Source organism: Molossus molossus, unplaced genomic scaffold (assembly GCF_014108415.1).
Source record: "Molossus molossus isolate mMolMol1 unplaced genomic scaffold, mMolMol1.p scaffold_m16_p_6, whole genome shotgun sequence".
Lineage (NCBI taxonomy): Eukaryota > Metazoa > Chordata > Mammalia > Chiroptera > Molossidae > Molossus > Molossus molossus.
In genome coordinates, this window is record NW_023425399.1 from 1,212,015 (window position 1) to 1,233,146 (window position 21,132).

General features: G+C 58.6%; 1 protein-coding gene across 1 annotated transcript in view; it reads right to left on the reverse strand.

Annotated features, from left to right (window-relative positions):
- Window positions 1-12,481, reverse strand: part of OSBPL2 (oxysterol binding protein like 2) — a 36,268-nt gene extending 23,787 nt beyond the window's left edge. Inside the window, exons 1-2 of the mRNA XM_036244364.1 lie at window positions 12,425-12,481; window positions 1,765-1,926 (exon numbers count right to left, since the gene is read on the reverse strand). Coding sequence (XP_036100257.1) covers window positions 1,765-1,801 — 37 coding nt within the window. The 5' untranslated portion in view covers window positions 1,802-1,926; window positions 12,425-12,481. The remainder of the gene's footprint in view (window positions 1-1,764; window positions 1,927-12,424) is intronic.
- Window positions 12,482-21,132: the final 8,651 nt, after the last annotated feature.

A 21,132-nucleotide genomic window follows, 5' to 3' on the forward strand; every position in this document is an offset into this window, starting at 1 on the left:
TAAAGAAAAAGGATGAACCTCTTAAATGATCTGTTTTCTGAAAGAGCCTCTCGTGTCCACACTGAGCCCAAAGCAGCGTCTGCCCGGCCCGTCTGGACGTGGTGGAAACTCCGCGCCGGGGGAGTGTCGCAGGGCTGCCCTCTGCCGTTGCCAGCACCGCCCTGCGCCAAGGTCCACGTGGACTGTCCGGCAACCACACCCGGACACGAGCGGCGAGCAGGCCAAGGTCGCTGACAAGCACGCTGCGTCCCGTCTGAGCCCAGCCAAAGCTCCGCAGTGCGTGCTCACTGTAAAGAGGGGACGCGGGAACCACCTGCAGCAGCCCCGCAGGACACCCTGAGGGAGTCTGGGAGGGCCAGCCCGCAGTCTGCACGCGTGCTCTGAGACCTTCGTCTCACCCACGGCTGAGGAGTGCCCTCTGTCGAAGTCGTCCCCTCAGTCTCTGCTGGGTCTAGAGACGCTTTGGGGCAGTCACAGGGGAGCCCAGCACTCCGGACGGCGAGGCAGCCAGTTCTGCATCTTCTATGCCTTTCACTGCACGGGGACACTTCCTGTCCTTCTTCCTTCCGTTGTTTGTTTTGGAACCAAAGGACCCAGGTGACAAACGAGCTCAGCTGCCTCTCCCCTCAGGCCCACGCAGGCAGCGCGCTGCGCAGACAGGCCGAGAAGCACCCTCCCAAACGCTGCGCTGCGCGAGCTCCAGGCCACTCCGGGAAAACCTCTGGCAGAAGCTCAGAGACGTCCAGAGGGCTCGGTCACACTGGTTCCCAGGAGAGGACACACCAAGGCCGGGCTCTCTGGGATGCAAGGGCCAGGAGGCCCAAGGGCAATTCCTTGACCCTGCCACTGAGTCGGTTTCGGGGAGAGCTGAGGTGTCTGAGCCAGTGAGTCACAGGCACACCTCTGGGGGGCGACATCTGCTCAGTGCCCCTTCCCCTTGGGATTCTGACAAGAATAAGCCAGCAGTCCGGCCGCCTGTCCTGCACCGGCTCCCACTCCTCTGGGAGGGAGAAGTCGGCTGGGACTGACACAGGCCCTGAGCGCTGGCAGGGACCCAGGGGACAGCGGGCACGTGCGGAGGACTGTGACAGCGTCAGGAGGAGCCTCGCTGTGCTGGGCACCATGTCACTTTGGCAGTAACCACACAAGCGGCCCTGACTGCATGTGAAAAGATCATCGCAGAAACCTGGCCTGGCCTAGTGTTCCAAAGCTGCTGCTTCTGTGTCCTCTGCCTGAGGAGGGGTCCCTGGCCCCAGTAACAACCCTCAACGGGAAAAACAAAACGATAGTCCACGTGGACGGTGGGCAGGGCAGGGGGAGTGAAGGGCCGTCCTGACCTTCAACAGCTTCCAGCCTCGTGCGGTCACCGCAGTCACCGCGATGGGGGAGGGGCTCCTCCAAGCGCCCCTGATGCACCCGCCCACCGGTGAGCCCCTGATGCACCCGCCCACCAGTGAGCCTCAGGGCGGCCACCACCCCCAGCAAGCACCCGGCAGCGTGGCTTCCAGCCCGGCACTGAGGCAGCTTGGCACCCACAGGCTGCGGCAGGGCAGCGGGGCTCTGAGCACCTGCCCCAAGAGCAGCTCCTTGCCAGTCGGAAGTGTAGCTGCCCTTCTCAGCATCCCGGCTGCAGTCAAGCTTCCTCCGCAGCTGGAGCCGGGCCTGGGAGCACGCTGCCCCACTCCTGAGGGCTAGGTCTGAGGCCCGGGCGGGGCACTTCTCCCCCATGCGCTGGCGCGTGGCAGGCGCGTTCTCTGCGCTCACCTGTGACGGCGTCGAAGAACTCCTCGTCCCCGTTCATCCTCGGCAGCCAGGAGCCCTGCCTGGGTCTGCAGCGTCCTACTGAGTCATCGCGCTGGGTCTACATCGATGGTGCAGGCGCTTCGCCTGGGAGCGGTGTGGGCTGCAGTCCGATAGTGGGGGGACCTACGGGCAGACACATGTTGGATACTTAGCTTTCAGGAGTTCTGTAGCTTAGAAATGTTTTTCCAATACCCAATTACCATTTTTAAAAATCAGTCTCAGTTACATCTCAGCAAAGAAATAAAGTGAATGATATAACAAATGGAGGCCCTGGCTGGGTGGCACTGTTAGTTGGAGCGTCATCCTGAGCACTAAAAGGTTATGGGTTTGATTCCGGGTCAGAGCACGTACCCTGGTTGCAGATTAGGTCCCCAGACGAGGCACGTATGGGAGGCACCCCATCAATATTTCTCTCTCACACAGAAGTCTCTCTCCACCCCTCCCTCTCTCTAAAATCAATGAAATACATATATATATCCTCTGGTGAGGATTTTTTAAATCTTTTTAAAAAAAGCATGATTCATAAGATATGAGCGGAAACAATTATAATACAAACATCCGTTGAAAAGATCAATAAGTAATTATTACTTGAAGAGTTATTTATTTTAAGATCATTTACAGTTGTGCAGAAAATGATAAAAGGGTGGACTGGGCCAGCCGCACGCACAGGCGGGCCCAGCTCGCGCATCGGGCTCAGCGTGGCTCAGGGATCGTGCTAGAATAGGTTCCCCATTGCCCGGCCGGTGTGGCTCAGTGGTTGAGCGTCGACCCTGCACCAAGAGGTCGCCAGTTCGATTCTGGCCAGGGCACATGCCCAGGTTGTGGGCCGGATCCCCAGTGGGGATGCAGGAGACGGCCAATCCATGTTTCTCTCTCTCTCTCTCTCCTTTACCCTGTCTCTAAAATCAACAGAGAAAAAATATGTGTTAAATAGGTTTCCTGTCGACAGGAAGCCAGTGTCCAGCTCTAGAGAGCTGCTGTACACATTAACTGCTGTCAGCATGACCGGAAGTCTCCTCACATGCTTCTGGCTCCACAGTAACTCACGCCATTAACCTGTCCCATCGCAAAGAGCAGCATTTTACAAGTGACAGGCGGCTGAAGCCCAAGGGCAACCTCGTCCCCAAAGGTCTGGCTTCTGTGGACGCGAGCAGTCTGTCGGTAACTGTGCTGCGACGTCAGATGGGCCCGGGCTCCCCGAGCGCTGAGAGGAGCGACGGCCAGGCCTGGTGACACCTGCAGGGCAGCAGTGCGGAGCGTCCACGTGGGGACCCAACTGCATCGGTTCCTCCGCCTCCTTTCTGGTTTCTTTCCCACCTTCCCCAGCCCCGGGGGCGCTGTGACGAGACGTTAGTGCCACCAAAGTAAGGCACAGGCTCAGTGTGACCCCTCTCAAAATCCCTGAGGCATTTCCTGTAGAAATAGAAAAAGCTCACCCTAAAATTCCTATGAAATTCCAAGGGACCCTGAATAGACAAAACAACCTTGAGAAAGAAGAACAAAGCTGAAGGACCCCACTTCCTGGTTTCAAAACCCACCACACTGCTCCAGGGAGCACAGCAAAGTGGTCCTGGCCGAGACAGACACTAGGTCGGGGACAGGACAGAGCCCAGAGCAAACTTTCACACGGGCAAGTGACCTGTGGCCAGGCGTCAAGACCATTCAGGGGAAAGGACAATCCTTCCAACACACGGTGCTGGGGAATCTGGACATCCACCTGCAGAAGAACGCAGTCGGCCCTGACCTCACACAAAATGATACAAAACATGCGAAATACACAAACATTAACTCAAGACAGGTCAAGAACCTAAATGTAAGAGCTAAAAGTGTGAAACTGGAAGAAAACGGGACTCGAGCTTCACAACACTGCACTTGGCAATGACGTCTTGGGTATGATACCAAGGGCTGGGCTAGAAAAGAAAAAATGGACCAACTGGACCGCATGGAAATGTACAACGTTTTGTGCACTAACACTGCCGTCAGAGTGAAAAGGCAAGCCACAGAGTGGGGATATTTGCAAATCGTACATCTGATGACAGGTTCACACGCAGAATATACAGAGGACTCCTAAAACTCAACAACAAAATGACCTGACTCAAAATGACCTGACGCAAAGGGATTGAATAGACATTTCATTTCACCAAAGATAAACAGCCAATAAGCCCATGAAAAGATGCTCAACATCACTCCCCAGGGAAATGCAAGTCAGAGCTACAATAAGAGCTCCTCATACCCATGAGGACGGCTGCTATAAAAAACAACCAAATCCTGGCCAGTTTGGCTCAGTGATTAGAGCATCAGCCTGCGGTCCAGAGAGACCCCATTTCGGTTCCCGCTAAGGGCATGTACCTCGGTTGCAGTTTGTTCCCGGCCCTGGTTGGTCGTGTGGGTGGCAGCCACTTGATATGTCCCTTTCATGTCGATGTTCCTCTCTCTCTCTCTCTTCCTCTCTCTCCCTCCCACTCTGTCTGAACAAAAAAATGGAAAAATGTCTTTGGGTGAGGATAAAAAAAAAAGAGGTCGTGGGTTCGATTCCCTGTCAGGGCACATGCCCCGGTCGTGGGCCAAATCCCCAGTGGGGGACATGCAGGAGGCAGCCACTTGATGTTCTCTTTCATTGATGTTTCTATCTCTCTCCCTTTCCCTTCCTCTCTTTCTAAAATCAATAAAGAAAAAATTTTAACAAAAAACAAAGAAACCCAAAACAAGTGTTGGCGGAGATGGGGAGACACTGGGAGCCTGGTGCACTGTGGGTGGGAATGTGAAATGGTGCAGCCGCTGCGGAAAACGGCACGGTGGTCCCGCAGGAAGTTACAAGTGGAATCACCCTAGGACCCAGCAAGTCCACTTCCGGACCCACACCCCGAGGAGCGGCCAGCAGGGCCCGGGAGAGGGGCCTGCACCGTGCCCGCCGCAGCGCCATGCCCGTGGCTGACGGTGGGAGCCACCCAGGTGCCCGTCCATGGGTGGATGGACAAGCAGTTACTCAGCGGTAACAGGAAGGAAACCCTGACCCCTGTCACAACGTGGACAGACCTGAGGACATGATGCTCAGTGACATAAACCGGTCACCAAAGAGCAGACCCTGTCTGCTTCCACTTTCATGAGGGGCCAGAAGAGTCAGATTCACAGAGACAGAAAGTAGATGGCAGTGCCAGGGGCTGGGGGAGGGAGGGGTGCTGAGGGCACAGACGGGGTGCTCTGGGACGGGGGAGAAGGCTGGCACAGCCGTGAGTGCCCCGCTGTTACTGCACTGCACACGGGAAATGGCTAAGGTGCAAGTTATGTTATGGCCCGGCCCTGTGGCTCAGGGGTTGAGCGTCGACCCTGCACCAAGAGGTCGCCAGTTCGATTCCCGGTCAGGGCACATGCCCAGGTTGTGGGCCTGATCCCCAGTGGGGGGCGTGCAGGAGGCGGCCAATCGACGTTCTCTCTCATTGATGTTTCCATTCTCTCCCTCTCCCTTCCTCTCTCTCTAAAATCAATAAAGGAAAAAAATTTTTAAAAGAAAAGAATTATATGTTATATATCATTTAGCACAACTTTAGAAGTCGGAAATGACAAAGAAGCGACTGCACAGACCGAGCTGCCAGGGTGAGGCTGGCACGGCCTGTGCTGATGGGGGAGCTCCCGTCCTCACTGAGCCCAGCTCGTCCTAAGGGAGGACCCACATCCCACCACAGTCCCACTCGGGGAAACGATCCTCCCTCTCGTGGCTCAGAGCAATCGGCCTGGACTTCGGGCCCAGGATGCGGAGCACGAGGGAGGAGGCGGGCCTGGAACACAGATGGGCGAGGAGGGGCCCAGGGAGGGTCCCCACCCCCCGAAGGTCACACTCAGGAATCACAGAGCTGGCGCCCAAGGGAACGGAGCCTCATGAGGCCGAAGCCAAGAGGCCGCCTCGCTAACTGGACACGTGCTCAGGCACCGGGTGCGCCACACCGGGCTCGCTGGGGACAAGTCCCCGCAGGCATAGCAAGAGCCCCTGCATGGCCAGGTGGCATCTGGCACAGCCCACGTGTGGGTCCAGAGCCGGCTCGCTGTGAGGCTCTCGTCCCCGCAGGGCCCAGGACAGGGTGGGCCTCGGGCCAGTGACATAGCAAACTGTGGGGCTGACTGGCAGCCCCCATCCCCATGCTCAGATCCAGGCCCAAGCAGCAGAGCCGGCCCGTCCACAACCGCCCCCAAAACCACCGCATCGGGCAGGACCCAGGACAGGAGCCAGGCCAAGCACACTCGCCACGCTCATTGCCAAACCCAGCCTGGACTCTCGGGTGTGCTCACTGGACACGCCGTGGGCTGACAGCATCGTGGCTGGAAGGCACTGCGGTAGAACACACGTCACGTCCGTTCCCGTCACGCCAACCCTTCCAGAGCCTGTGTGCTCGCTGTCCGTCTCTGGCCGGTCCCCACACACTCGAGCCCTGTGACACAGGGCGGACTCGACAGCGACCCTGGAGGCTGCTCCCTTGCTCTGCAGCGGCACACGGCGAGGTCAGCCGTGCTGAGTGCAGCACCAGCCAGCGTGCGTCTCGTCCGCTGCTCGGACAGCGTCTCAGCCTCCTCCAGCTGCGATGCCTTTCCTGGCTTGGGCTTCATGCCCGAGTCAGCTCCCTGACTCCACGCGCAGCTGAAGGGCAGATGTCAGCTCCTCATTCTGACAAACCAGCAGGCCGGCAGGGCCGAGCAGGCTGCAAGTCACCAAGAGGACCAGCTGACGCCACCACTCCACGCAAGACGCTAAGCTTCCAGACGAGGACAGCAAACGAGCCTGTCTGCTGTCACAGCCACAGCATCACCCAGCTCACCGTTCACCACGCCAACAGCGTGGCCCTGACAGGCTGCCGAGGGGACCCAGCCTGGCCCCAGGAGCCGGGACCAGCACTTCCTGCTGGGGCCCGACAGGTGAGGGACTAGAGTCCCACAGCCCACAAGTTCCCTCAAGTCCCTTGCCTCCCTGACCAAACTGGTTATTCAACAGTGAGCACCAGAGACAACCAACACTTCCAGGAACAGGGTCACGTGATGCAGAACAATCTGGAACAATCCAGAACAAAGCGCTTGCAAACCCACACATGATGAACGGAAGCTCTCCCTGCAAACACGTGTCAATCAACCCATCACTCCGTTCCGAAACACGGAGAAAAGCAGTTCGAATGCAGAATGAGGAAGGAAGCTCAGGACAGTGCCCGGCCCACCCAGGCACGCGCCCAGAGCAGGGAAGAAATCAGACTCAATGGGGCCGCCCGCCCCTGCTTGTCCACCTCTGGCGAGCAGAACCAGGGCCCTGGATCGGCAGGTGGTGACTAGACAACCAGAAGTCCCGGCTCGCAGCCCTGGGGGGGTGGGGAGACGGGGTGGGGGGAGCCCACTGTCTCCCCAGGGCACCCACCCACCAGCACATCCGCTGCCCCTGCCCCGTCTGTGCAGCCAGGCAGGACGCTCCGGCCGCCGTCATCTGACAGAGTCCAGGCCGACACCCCTGCCCTTTCGCCTGCTGCCCTCTCCCCTCCCAGGTCCTTCCTTGTCAGCCCCAGTTCCACCTGCTCGGCCTCCGAACCGGTTCCCCGAGCTGAGAAACGTGTCATCCTACACGAGACCGCCCTGCTCATTCCCAGCTGCACTTCCTGAGCACTAATGGGGGTAGGGTTCACACCGAGGTCTGGAAAATCCCCGAATTACTACACCTTCCCCCAAAAGAGAGAAAAATAAAAAGGGACAATGACAAACTTCTGTTTGTGTTCATTTTTCCCAGGAGGATGACTCATACTCTTCATTCAGTTCTCAGAGGGCCCCGACCCAGAACAAGGTCCGGGCGCAGCCGGGCCGCATGGTAGGAGGGTGCTGCACATCCGTGGGCCTCCCTCCCGAAGCCCACACTGGGGGTCCCCAGCAGCCAGGCTGAACCCCAGCGGAGCCAGTCAGGCCCGTCCACCCGAGGGGCATCAGCGCCAGCCTACACACGCACGGCTGCCTTAGGATGGGCCCCTGCACCTCCCACTGCGGTGTGGCACTTCCCACAGCTACTGTCTCCGTGGGACCCCGGCACTCGAACCTGGCTCACCCACGTTTGGTACCAGACGGCCGTGGCCCCGCTCCTGCAGTGTCTAACGGGTGCCCCGGCTAACACCGGCCACAGCTGCAGTCCTCCGCGTGCTCCTGCTCACTCTCCCAAGCTGCTGGCTGGACATCGGATCACACAGCTGCCCTGGTTTTAAGGCACTGGTTGGAAGTCGCAGGTGCCGGTCACAGCCGACTCTCCTCACGACCAGCCTTTGCTTGTTCAGCAGGACACACGGCGCTCACTCTGTGCTCACAGCCTGCCGACCCCACCGCTGCATCGTCGGATCTGGGACCTGAAGTCCAGCCATCTCTCCCCAAGCACCCACACCCGCTGGGAACAGGCTTCTCCCAGCACTTTTTAAGGCCAGTGAGCCAACCTTCTGGTCAAGGTACGAGCTTGAGTCAAACAGGTCGGCCCACCAAGAGCCACTCAGCGGGTCCCCACACCGACATGGCTGATGGTCTCCTGAGCACGGGAGCCCTGGGAGGGAGATGTCCGGGAGGTCAGGGCACACCCTTCCCGCCGCCCTCATTCTCAGGCCCCTGACCTCCAGGCCAGGGCTAGCTCACCAGCACCATCCCGGAGTCTGAGTCCCCAAATAACCCTGCAAGGTTCCCCCAACACAGAGAGAAGGCAGAGACACACGGCCGTCAGGCACATGGTGCACACGTCCCCGCTGCCTGACCCGAGTGCTTTCCGCAGGCGTCTCCCACTGCTCGGCTCACGCTCAGGCTAGAAGGTCCACGGAAGGACGGCGAGGCTGGGATTCTGCACGTGACCCTAAGTGCCCTTCTGAATTTGCAAAGAAAAGTAAAGAAGTGCCATCATGTTCTCAGGCATGGCTAGGCGACCGTTCAGTCACACGGTCACTAAGGAGCGCTGTGGGCACAGGCCAATGTGTCCAAGGTGGGCTTCACCCTGACAGTGCCAACACCTGAGGTTTACCAGTAAAAACCTTTGAAACAGTACAAATGACAGCAGAGATACAAATTAACCAGTGTCCTGGGAAACTGTTTCAAGTGTCAAACCAGAACTGAACCATCGACTCCAAGGGTTTCCATGTCTCCTAATATCTAAGTCGTGTTCAAACACCAGCTTCCTTTCAGGCTCAATAAGCTAAAAACCGCCCTGAGGTGCACCAAGCTCAGGGTCAAGCCTTGCATTTCACAGCTAGTGCTCAACACTCTCGAGTCAGCCTCCCCGCGGGAAGCCGGCGGCGACCAGGAGACAGCCCGCACCCCCAGTCCTCTGCTGAGGGACAGCAGGTCCTCACAGTCCAGGGCTCTTTCTATAAGTAAAACCTCGCTGAACAGTCATGATTTTAAAGTACTGCTGACATTCAACAGAACACCTGCCTACCAAAGACTTCCTCCGCTTCACTTCTAACTCCACTGGTGTGTCCGTGAGTCACTGTCGTGGGGTCGATTTCAACACGCTCAGGTCAGCGGCCGCAGGTGAACTGAGCACCCAGGACAACACCAGACACCCTCCCCTACGTTTTCCTCACGTGTATTCCTCACAGCAGAGACCCGAGATGGGAGCAGGTGACTTTCCCTCCCCCAGTTAGAGGCGAGGGGGCCAGAACTCAACAGCCCCAGCCTGTGCTCTCCCCTCTGATCCCAGGAAGATTCTTAACCTCTCAACGGAACGTCAGTCACCTCAAGGTTTATCGCCACCCTTTCGTGCAAAGACATAAACCCTCCCAGGAAAAGACGAACTCTGGCTTCTCACGGGAACACCAAAGCAGTGATTTTTCAAGAGACAGCGACTTCCCTGTTTGAAGATAGTATGAAAGTACATAAAATGTCTCAAAACTTTCCCCACACACACACAAAGTGTAAGTACACATCCCATCTGAGACTCTGGCTGGCACTTCCCAGGGGCACGGAGGGTAAGAGCATCTGGGACGAAAGCCAAGTGGCACTTCTTAAACTGAAGCAACCCCACGTCAGTGTCAGACAGCGAGGGAGCCCGACGCGCAGGTGAGGGGCGGAAGGTGCCTGCCCTCCACGGTCACCAGCCGGCCCCCTGCGGCAAGTGTGCTGGGAGCCGAAGGACCCAACGGCACCCTGTTCCTTCCCACTGTGGGACCCCTCGCCGTCCCTGCTCCTCCAGCTCCCTCTACACACCGTGAGCAGCAAGGACTTTGACACTGGCCACGACAAGGGGCTTCGGCTATATCTGGGTAGCCCGGTGGAGAATTAGTTTATTAGAAGAAATAAAATGGGTTTATAAACATTTGTACTCATGAAAAGAAAAAAAAGTGAGCCCGGCCAGTGTGGCTCACTGGTTGAGCGTTGACCCCTGCACCAAGAGGTCACCAGTTCGATTCCCGGTCAGGGCACATGCCCAGGTTGTGAGCCAAATCCCCAGTGGGGGGCATGCAGGAGGCGGCCAATTGATGTTCTCTTTCATCAATGTGTCTATCTCGCTCTCCCTCTCCCTTCCTCTCTATCTAAAATAAATAAAGTAAAAATAAAAAAAATAAACATTAAAAAAGAAAAAAAGTGAAAACCTATTATCCATGCAGCAAGAAAAAAAGTTCTAACACACTGTAACCAGCACAATTAGAATATTCTAAAGAAAAATGTTTAGGGGACACTGTAAACGAAAATGTGGGTTTTCAAAGGCAGTATAGAGAAGTATTTAACAGTGTGAACTCCAAAGGGTTCTGGGTTTGATTCCAGTCAAAGGGCACATACCTGGGTTGCGGTTTGGTCTCCGGCCCCTGTTGGGGTCGTGAGGGAGGCAACCAACCGATGTGTCTTTCTCACATCGATGTTTCTCTCTCTCTCTCCCTATCTCCTTCCTTTCACTCTGTCTAAAAATCAGTGGAGAGCCCTGGCCAGCTTGGCTCAGCAGTTAGAGCATCAGCCTGCAGTCCAGAGAGACCAAGGTTCAGTTCCCGCTAAGGGCATGTACCTGGGATGCAGTTTGTCCCCGGCCCTGATCCAACCAGGGCCGTGTGGGAGGCAGCCACTCGATGTGTCCCTTTCACGTCAATGTTTCTCTCTCTCTCGCTCTTTGTCTCTCTCCCTCCCACTCTATCTGAACAAAAATTGGAAAAATGTCCTCGAGTGAGGATTAAAAAAAAAAAAAAAAAAAATCAATGGATAAAAATCCTCGGGTGAGCATTAACAACAAGAGTGTGAACTCCAGAGCCAGAACGCCTCCTGGCTCCATAACTCACTGCTGTGTGACGTAGAGTAAATTACGCAGCCTCTCTGTTCCTCAGCTTCTACATACGTGAACCGAGGATCATGTTAGCACTGGTTTTGCAGGTTGTTGTGAAGACCACACGGATGAACCCACTGCTAACAGGAAGGCAGGGGAAGCAAACAGGAAAGGTGATTCTGCTAAGGAGATCCACCCACTTACTCATCACTCATCTTCACGTTTTAAATGACAACACCAATGCCCGCACAGCCTGCAAGGAGGAAGTGCAGCCGACCAGGTTCCTACCCTCAGCAAGGGAAAAGGGAACTGGGGTTGGGAGCACCGGCCCGGGCCAGAGACTGCTGGAGACAATGGTTTCATCTGCTCCTCCGAGCAGCCCTGCCTGGTGCGGCTGCCTGTCACAGAGGAAGGAACGGAGGCCAGGAGAGCAGGGCCCAGCACAGTCAGGAAGGACCTCTGCTTTCCCGCTGTGTCCTCTGGTCATCTCCAAGGGGACACAGAGAATGAGACCTGCTTCCAGATGTCCCAGAAAAGGGACTAAGGCAAGAGCTGCTGGCTACTGGTCCAGAGCTTGTCCTAGACAGACCTTACAGGATAAAAACCCAAAATACCCTGAGCACAGCTTCCCGGGAGGTGATCCCCACACCTGGGAGCACCCTGAACGACGCAACCACCTAGCTTCTTGTCCCGGTAAACCCAGCCGTCTTGATCTGGGCTCACAAACGTGTAAAGAGCGAAAGTCCCAGGCTCCTGGTGACCCCAACTCCACTGGGGAGAAGGGAGCCTTTTAAAACCTGATGACATATCTGATTTAGCGAACGGGTGACTCAGGAAAGAGCTGTCCACCGGACGCGTGGTCTGCTGAGGTCGACAAATTAAAAACAAAGCGAAGCCGGGAGCGGGCCGGACAGCAAACCTTCCGGGGGAGCCGGCGCGGCAGGTGGTCGTCCCGGGAGGGAGTGGGGGCGCCGACGTCCAGCGCAGGCTCCCGAGTCAGCCGGGCCGCCGGCGAGCCCGCCGTCCTGCGCCCCGGCCTCCGATTCGCCCCGAACCCGACTTCCGGCCGCGCTGCAGGTCCAGCTGGGGCCGCAGTTGCCCGGCGACGCGGGGTCTCGGCGGTCGCCCGGGACCCAGGCCCGCCGCCCCGCTGCCAACTTTCCTCCCAAGTTTCCTCGGGGCCGGGACTCTTGGGCCGGGGCCGGGGCCGGGGGCCGGGGGGCGGGTCGCGTCAGGGCCTGGTCGCCGGGTGGTGGGCGCGGAGCTCCGGCTCCCCGGGCCCGGCCCGGCCTCCCTGCCGCTCGCCCGTGGCCCAGGCCTGCCCGCCCGCCCGAGGCCGGGAGCCGTTCCCGGAGACGCGGGGTCCGGGCTGGGGTCACTCACCTGGACCGCGGTTCGTCCAGCGGCCGTCTAATCTCGCTGCCCGCCCCGCCCCCGCCCCTCAGGCCCGCGACCCACTGACACCAAGGCGGAAGTGCGGCCGGCCGCCCCGCCGACTGACAGCCCGCGCCAGCCACTCGAGGCGCCCCGCGCCGCCGCATAAATCGCCGTCCGCCCAATCAACGTTCGACCCGAACGCCACGCCGGGAGGCGGGACTATGCTAATCACGGCAGCGAAGCAACACCATTCTTCGCGACCCAGAGGTCCCGCCCGTGCGGAGGAGTGACGACGCAGAAAACCAATCATAGTATGGAGGGGCGGGGTTATGCAAATATTAACCCCAAGTGGGTGGGCTAGAGGTAGGAAGGGGCGAGGCTTGGAGAGCTGAGTTTACAAACACCGAGTCAGGTGACTGGAGCGCGGACGCTCCGCGGGCAAGTGGCCCTGTGCCCAAGGCTTGCGGTCCCCGAGGGCGGGTGGAGGCAGACGGAGGCAGAAGTCATCCTCCCAAAGCTGCCCCCCTCAGCTCAAGCATCTTGCAGGGCTCCTCACCGCCCAGACTCCTTGGCATGCCCTTCACCGCTCACCGAAACCCTGCGCCTATTTACCCTCTGGCTGCATTCCTGACAATTCACTCCCCTGTTTAAAACCTTTGGGGATTCCCACGGACCTGCAGCGGCCCGGTGGTTAAGCCCAGAAACTCTAGGGTTGGACCCCGAGCTTGCATCCTTACTAGCTGTGTGGCCTTGGGCCTATGAGCCCCAAGAGTTTCCTTTGCATACCAAGTGTCTCCCACCCGCATCTCATTTGGGTCTTGAATCTGGATTGGGGTGGGTGGAGTAACATGAACCAGGCAGCTCAGGGGTGAGCAGGTGACCCTGTGCTGGCCAAGGGGGTCAGAGAGCTCAGGCCAGAGGGATGGCTGGGGTCAAGTGATTCTCCCACCTGCTCACAGACCTCCCCAGAGCTGAGGGAGGTGACAGTAAGTGTGAGGCTACGGAGGCATCTTGTCACCATGAATAAAGGGGGCCCCTGGGAATGAAGCCACCCCAGAGGAAAGCAAATACCCCAAGTTGCCTGGGACCAGCTATACCTTAAGCAAGCTCTATTCTAGACTCTCCGTTATCTGGCTGGCAACCTGTTTCTTTCTGCTTGAGCCAGTGAGGTGGGTCCACAGAGCACTGCGGGTCCCCACGATCACCGAGCATGTCCTGCCACAAAGCCAGCCCCAGCTGGGCCTCTGCACTCCGTCCTCCACTGACACACAGCCCCCAGCAGAACGAAGGTGCCCAGAGGTCAGGAGCAGGCCTTGGCTTCGGACGCTGGTGCCCCCTGTAAACAGCAGGGCATAAGTAAGTGGACAGGGCCTCTGCGGCAGGGGTGGGGATCAGGTTGCATTTCTGCGACCAGAACGCCAGCCATACCCGATCCCCAGGCTGGGCCAGCTCTCTGGTGGGTCTGCTGTCAGCGGGTGCTGGCAACGTATGGGGACTGAAAAGGATCTTTCCCAGCCTCTGCTGGGGAGGGAAACCAGAGGGAGGCGGGGCTAGGTCTCAGAAACAAAGGTGTTGCCATGGTTACCCCTGGAGAAACCAACTCCAGCAGGAGAGGGAAGGGTGTGGAGTGCGTGCAGGCCCCCAAACCTGGACACTGATGAGGCTGGTTGCCACGGAGATGCTTGCAGCTTCCTTTGTGGGCCTGGCCCAAGTCCCTGCGCAGTCCTGGAAACCCACCACCCTCCATGACCCTCGCTAGTCCCTAAGACTCTGACCCCCATGCAAAGGACAGGCCCCAAAGAGGCTCAACCTACCAGCCCAATTCTTGGCCGTGAACTTGAGAGTGAGAGAGCCAGGCCAGAGAAGAAGCTGGGGTCCAGTGAGCCTCAGGTCTGCCTGTAGACCACCCCATGTTACCCCCTTTAAACAGAAACAGTAGCCCAGCTGGTGTGGCTCAGTGGCTGAGCATCAACCCCTGCACTAAGAGGTCACTGGTTCGATTCCCAGTCAGGGCACATGCCCCAGGGTGTGGGCCCAATCAGTGGGGAGCATGCAGGAGGCGGCCAATCAATGTTCTCTCTCATGGATGTTTCTGTCTCTCTCTCCCTCTCCTTCCTCTCTCTCTAAAATCAATAAAAAGAAAATTAAAAATAAGCAAATATATAAAAGCAAAAATAAATACATAAATAAACAGAAACAATAAGCTCAGCTCCCAGCTGCTGCTGCCTCCTCCTCGCCCTGAGGCCATGATTGGGTGGGAGCCCTCTTTCAATTGGGAGCTGGAAGGATAGTGCCTTGGGGCCAACTCTGGATCATTTTCATGATCTTTGCTGGGTGAAGAGGCTAACTCCAGAGTCAGAATTCTCCAGGAATGGGATAAAGGACTGGAACAGAAAAGGAGATTGTTTTGGGTCATGCAGTAGGGTCAGGACAACACTGACAGCTGACATTATCCAGCGCCTGTGATTTTTTTTTTAATCCTCACCAGAGGACATTTTTGCATTTCTCTTCAGATAGAGGGGGAGGGGGAGAGAGAAAGGGAAACATCGATGTGAGAGAGACACACAGACTGGTTGCCAAACACATGATCCCAGCTGGAGCCAGGGACAAACTGCAACCGAGGTATGTGCCCTTAGTGGGAACTGAACCCGGGACTCTGGTCCATGGGCCGACACTCTAACCGCTGAGCCAAACCAGCCAGGGCCAGCGTCTGTGATTTATAGGCTGCATCAAGTTTCACATTTGCAACAGTCGACGAGTAGACACTGTCACTGTGCCCACATCCCAGATGAGCAGGCTGGGCCTCAGGCAGGCGAGAGGCAGACCTGGCCTGCCATGAGGAAGTGGTTCCCCCACATCCTGGACCAGGATCCATACTTGAGCAAGATGCCCAGGTGCTCCTGAGTGGCTGGGACCTCAGGGGGCTGGTGGGCCAGGTGCTCCATGGTAGGGAATCGTCACTGTGTCCCCCTCCATCTTGAGCACTTGGGCCTGGCTCTGGCCCCAGAGTCTTCTCTGAACCCCAGGACATCATCCAGGTGTGGTCCTCAGAGTTTGAGACATGCTGATCCAATAGATCATTTTGGGGTGACTGCTCCCAGACCAGGCCAACCCCGAAAGTGAATCCCACGGTCGTGTCTCTGTGACTCCCCAGGCAGGGATGCTCAGAGCCTCCCTATCCAACTCCTTCTGGATCAGGATCAGTAGCTAACACAGCCCACGACCCCTGGAAGGTGGCCTTGCCTCCCTCATCGGCCAGCGGACCCTGTGGGCATGAAGCCTGGCGTGCTGGGCCAGAGGTCCCAGCTGCGTGGGACACATGCCCTGGTTTTGCCCCAGGAAGCACAGTCATGGACAGGGTCCTCAAGGGGACTGAACAGAGGCAACTGCCCCCCACTTCAGATGGGGAAACTGAGGCTCAGAGAGTGGAGCAGCCTGCCCAGGGCCACACAGCAGAGCAGGTCAGCGGTGCCAGCCCTGCCCACAGCCCACTGACTCCACTCTGACCTCCCCAGCAGGTCTCTGGGCCTGGGCTGATCTCTTATCTCTGTCTGTGACCAGAGCTGCCTCATGAGCTCCCACAGGGCTGGGCAGTCAAGAATGCTGGGGCCCAGCATTGCTGACCAGCTTTGCCCTGGGGAGCCTGGCCTGAGGCCTGCCCCTCTCCCTGCCGCCCCCACCCCCTCCCTCTGTGGCTCGCTGGGGGATCCTTTTCCTGGATGCAGCCCAGGCGGCCACGAGGTGGTGGCCACTGTGGCTTGGTGCTGGCCCTCACGTGGCCCAAACTGTTCCTTCCCACGCAACTTTGCAACGTGCTCCGCGCCCTGCCGTCAGAAGAGAGTATTTTTAGTGTTGACCCACCACCTGAAGAGAGACAAGTTATCAGTAGCAGCCTCAAAGGGCATTTTCATTTATTCTCCCATGGCTTTGGGACCTGAGCAATCTGGGCCGGTTAAATTCTGCAGCTTTTTACCTCTTAACTTCCTCAGGCTGCAGCCTGGCCTCCAGGAGACCAACCTGGCCAGGAAGGAGCAGGCAGGAGTCAGGACCCACAGGAGCAGAGAGAGGGTGGGGCAGAGGCCACGCCCAGAGTAAGCAGGAGTGAGGGGCGGAGCTTCCTTGACCACTTCCAGCTCCTGCAGTAAGTAGCCTGAGCACTTACTGAGCGCTTTCTGTGTGCCCGTTTTCTGTGTGCCCACTTTCTTTTTTATCCTCACCTGAGGACACCTTTCCATTTTTGGTTCAGATAGAGTGGGAGGGAGAGAGACAAAGAGAGAGAGAAACATTGACGTGAAAGGGACACATCGAGTGGCTGCCACCCGCACGACCCAACTAGGGCCAGGGACAAACCGCAACTGAGGTACGCGCCCCTAGCAGGAACCGAACCCTGGTCTCTCTGGACCGCACGCTGATGCTCCAACTGCTGAGGCAAACCAGCCAGGGCTGTGTGCCCACTTCCTGCGTGCCCACACCAGCTGCACACCTCCCAGTGCATTGCCCCAGTGAAATGCTGCGGTCACTCTGAGGTTTCCCAAACCAGATGCCATGCAACCCCAAGGCCTTTCTGGCTGTTATTAGGTGTTGCTGGAAGAAAAGGGTCCATGGTCAAGTGGGTCTGGGAAAGCTGTTTAAACAAAGCCAATTAGTGTCCCCCTTCAGAGCAGGGCTTCCCAGGACCCTGCACACTCTGGTGTATGTGGGAGCCTCTCGGATTCAGAAGGGCCTGCTGGAGACTCAGGATTTATTAAAACTGGGAACTTTTCTATGGAATGTATTGTAGGAGGCTGGAATGGCCATCCGTCTTGCTGTGGGGACATTTGGGCCAACTTGGCTGCCTGTCCTTTAGAATTAGTTAGAACTACGGGGCAGAGAGGATCATCTGGGACCATCTGGGACCCAGTTCCTACATTATTGTGTCACACTTCTAGCGCTGGCTTCCATTCTCATTGTCACCTCATGGCCCAATATGGCTGCTTGTGCTCCAGCCATCACATGTACATTCGACCAGGAAGAAGAAGGGAGGGAAAGAACAAGGACAGAGGTGCTGCCCCACCAGGTGAGTTGGCACCCTTGGAGGGTCTGTCACTCAAGCTACACCAGGTACTGCTGCTGACATCTCATTGGCCAGGACTTCATCCCATACTGCTCTTGGTGCAACAGCAGCATTTTAGCCAAATGCACCACCAGCCCTAATACAACAGGGGACCCGCAGAAGAAGACCCTGGGTGCACATGGTCAGAGGACCTGTGCAGACCCCTGACAGCACCCAGAGCCCTGTGGCTGGGCCTGCCTTTGGTGTCCTCCAGCTTCGGCCAGGGCAGGCCCAGAGCTGTGGACACCTCGAGAGGTGTGAGGGCACAGTCACTGCCTGAGCAGAGGGGCGGTGCCGGGCACGAGGCAGAACTCTCAGTCCCCGACACCTACAGCCTGGGCCCCTACCTCACGCCCCAGCAGCCTCGGAGCCGTCCCAGGCCACTGAAGCGCTCATGGTGGGCTGTGGTTTCTGTCTTCCTGGCTGTGTCCCGAGTGCTGGCACCTGGTTCCCTCTCACAGCACCTGCTGAGCACCTGTGGCCCTGCCGGCCCTGCCCAGGGCAGGTGGGGGTGGCGGTGCCGCCACCAGCAGGCACAGACCCAGGGGGCCACAGGGCGAGCAGGGGGCTCTGCTCCTCTCTCTCTCCTCTTCCTGGGGCTCTGGACCCATGTGGGTGAGCACCGGGACCAGTGGGGCGGGAGGGAGCAGGAGAACAGACAGCTGGGCTGGGAGTAAATTTAACTTCCCGGAGCTGCGGGCCAGCCCCAGTGCCAGGGAGCTGCCAGGCACGGGGGTGGGAGGGGGAAAGTTTAAACACGCCTGAGGAGTGGGGAGGGGCGCAAAGGGCAGCGTGATCCATTTCTCTTCCTGCCAGCGGGGGTGCGGGGGGACAGTGTGATCCACTTCCATTCCTGGCAGGAGCACCGTCCTCTGGAGGATGGGGTAGGAAACAGTGGGCATCTGGGGGCAGGCGTGCCCGCCCTTCCATCATTTCATTCCATCCGTGGGAGAGGAAGGCAGGGCGGGGGGAGGGGACAGCCAGCATCCCAGACCTGCCATGGCTCACGGTGGAGGGTGAGGGGCCCAGCAGGCAGGACTGGGGCTGCAGCTTGGGCGGCCGGTGGGTTCTGAGCTCAGCGACCTTGAGGGAGGGCCCAGGCCCTCTCTGTGCCCCGGGCCACCAATTCTGCAGCTGTCCCAAGCGAGGCAGGTTCGGTGCAGGACTCGGGGTTCACAGGAGATTCAGGAGCTGCAGGCCAGCTGGGTGGCTCTGCCCCCTCCAGGTAGGGCAGCAGGCGGGCCAGCAGGCCCGGCTTGTTCTGGGGAAGAGGTGAAGGGCGGATCAGAGGCCTCCTGTGGGCAGCTTGCCAGCACTGCCCGGCCGAGGGAAGACAGTATGCTGGGAGTCCCACAGCCTGGGGCTCAGGGGACCCTCGGGGCTGGGTCCTCTCCAAGGCACCCCAGAGACAAAGCTAGCCCTGCACCTCCAATCACTCACAGGCCTCAAGGACACGTGACCGTCCCGGCTCCTAGCCAGGCTGCGCACAGTGGGTGCTCAACTATGCCCGGGAGCCCGCCGAAGTGAGCGCAGTGCCTGGTCTGCGGCCACCCAGGGCCGGGATGGAGCTGGCAGCCCTGCGGTGGGTCTGCGCCTGCTCAGAGGCCTCTGAGGGCTTCAGTTCCCGGGCTCGGTGAGGCTGCTGGACAGGAAGCCCGTGGGATGGGCTGGGGGGCCAGAGGCCCGGGAGTGGCCCCGGAGCAAACATCTGGTGCTCTGCCCGGCATCCACCCTGTCTTCTGGGAACAGCCCCAATCCAGCGGGGACCCCACCCCTAGGCTGACCTCATCACTTTGCAGTGAGCAGTCGTGCCCTGGGCTGGGGCACAAGCTGCATCTGATCCTGGGCAGAGAGCCATGGGATGTCCCCCCACGAGGGGGACAGCGGGGGGCGGGGGGGCAGGAGATCCACCGCCAGGTACCGTCAGAGGCACGCCCTGCCCGGCCACGGTTTCTGTGCCCCCTTCTCCCCACATGCGGAGGACAGTTCCCTGTCTGGACCCCTCCTCTCTCTATCAGGTGTGCCCAGCTGGCTCCACCCCCAGAAGGCACAGGTGAATCACTCAAGGACGGACTCCGAGAAGCCCCAGGTGTTTGCACCAGGTGGCTGACCCAGTGCCGCACCGCTGTCCAGAGGGGAGTGGCTCAGAAGAGAAGAACCTCCTCGTGAACCCCGTTACCTGTTGGGGCGTTCCCAGCTCTGCCTGAGTCAGCAGAGCCAGGTTAGAAAAGACGGGGTGACGCAGTGCCAGGGACAGGTGGCTCAGACAGGTCGGGCAGGGGTGTGAGGAGAGGGCAGGACCGGGCCAGGGTAGGGGGTCCCATTGGAGGGTCGGGCACCCCCTCCCACAGGGCCGCGGGGCAAACAGGTGGCCGCCCGGCGGCAGTGGAAGGGCAGAGCTCTGGTCTGGGCGGAGGGCTGGCAGGCCACTGTGCTTCACCAGCACCCAGAGCCGCGTCCCGGCTCCCGGCCTGGCTCGGGGTGTCCAGGCCCAGGGGAGATGTGCACAGAGCCAAGCTCCGGCGAGACTGAACGAGGGGCTGCTGCAGGCCACCCCAGCCCCGCCACACCCCTGACCCCAGCCCTCCACTGGCCGAGCTCCCACCCCACCTTGGCCACGCATCCCGGGGCTGCCCGGGGGGCTGGTCTCCTGAGCTCTCTGGATGTGTACATGTGCCCAGGCCTAGGGGAGGGGGCTGACACGGAGCAATCTCCTGACCTCTGCCCTGACCCAGGAACTGGTCCTACCGCAGAGGGAGGGGACGTTTCTCTGACCTGACCTGTCCCTACCTGGAAGCACCAGCTTCCTCCAGGAACCCCCGTCCCTGGTCTGAGTCAGAAGCACACCCACAGACTCATACCCACACCACACACAGACACACCCACACACACACACCACACAGACACACAGACACACACACACACACACACACCACACAAAGACACACACACACCACACACCACACACACACCACACACAGACACACAGACACACACACCACACATACACACATAGACACACACACCAGACACAGACACACACACAGACACACACACCACATACAGACACACACACACCACACACACACACACCACACACAGACACACACACACCACACCACACACACACACACACACACACACACAACACACGACACACACACACACACACAACACAACACACCACACACACACAACACACACACAACACACACACACACACACACACACACACACCACACACACACACACACACCACACACAGACACACACAGACACACACACACCACACACAGACACACACACACCACACACAGACACACACACACACAGACACACACACACCAGACACAGACACACACACACCACACACACCAGACACAGACACACACACCAAACACAGACACACACACAGACACACACACACCACACACAGACACAAATACACAGACACACACACAGACTCACACCCACAGACACACACACGCACACAGACACACACACACACCACACAGACACACACACCACACAGACACACACACACAGACTCACACACAGACTCACACACAGACACACACACACACACCACACACAGACACACAGATACACACACACACGAGAA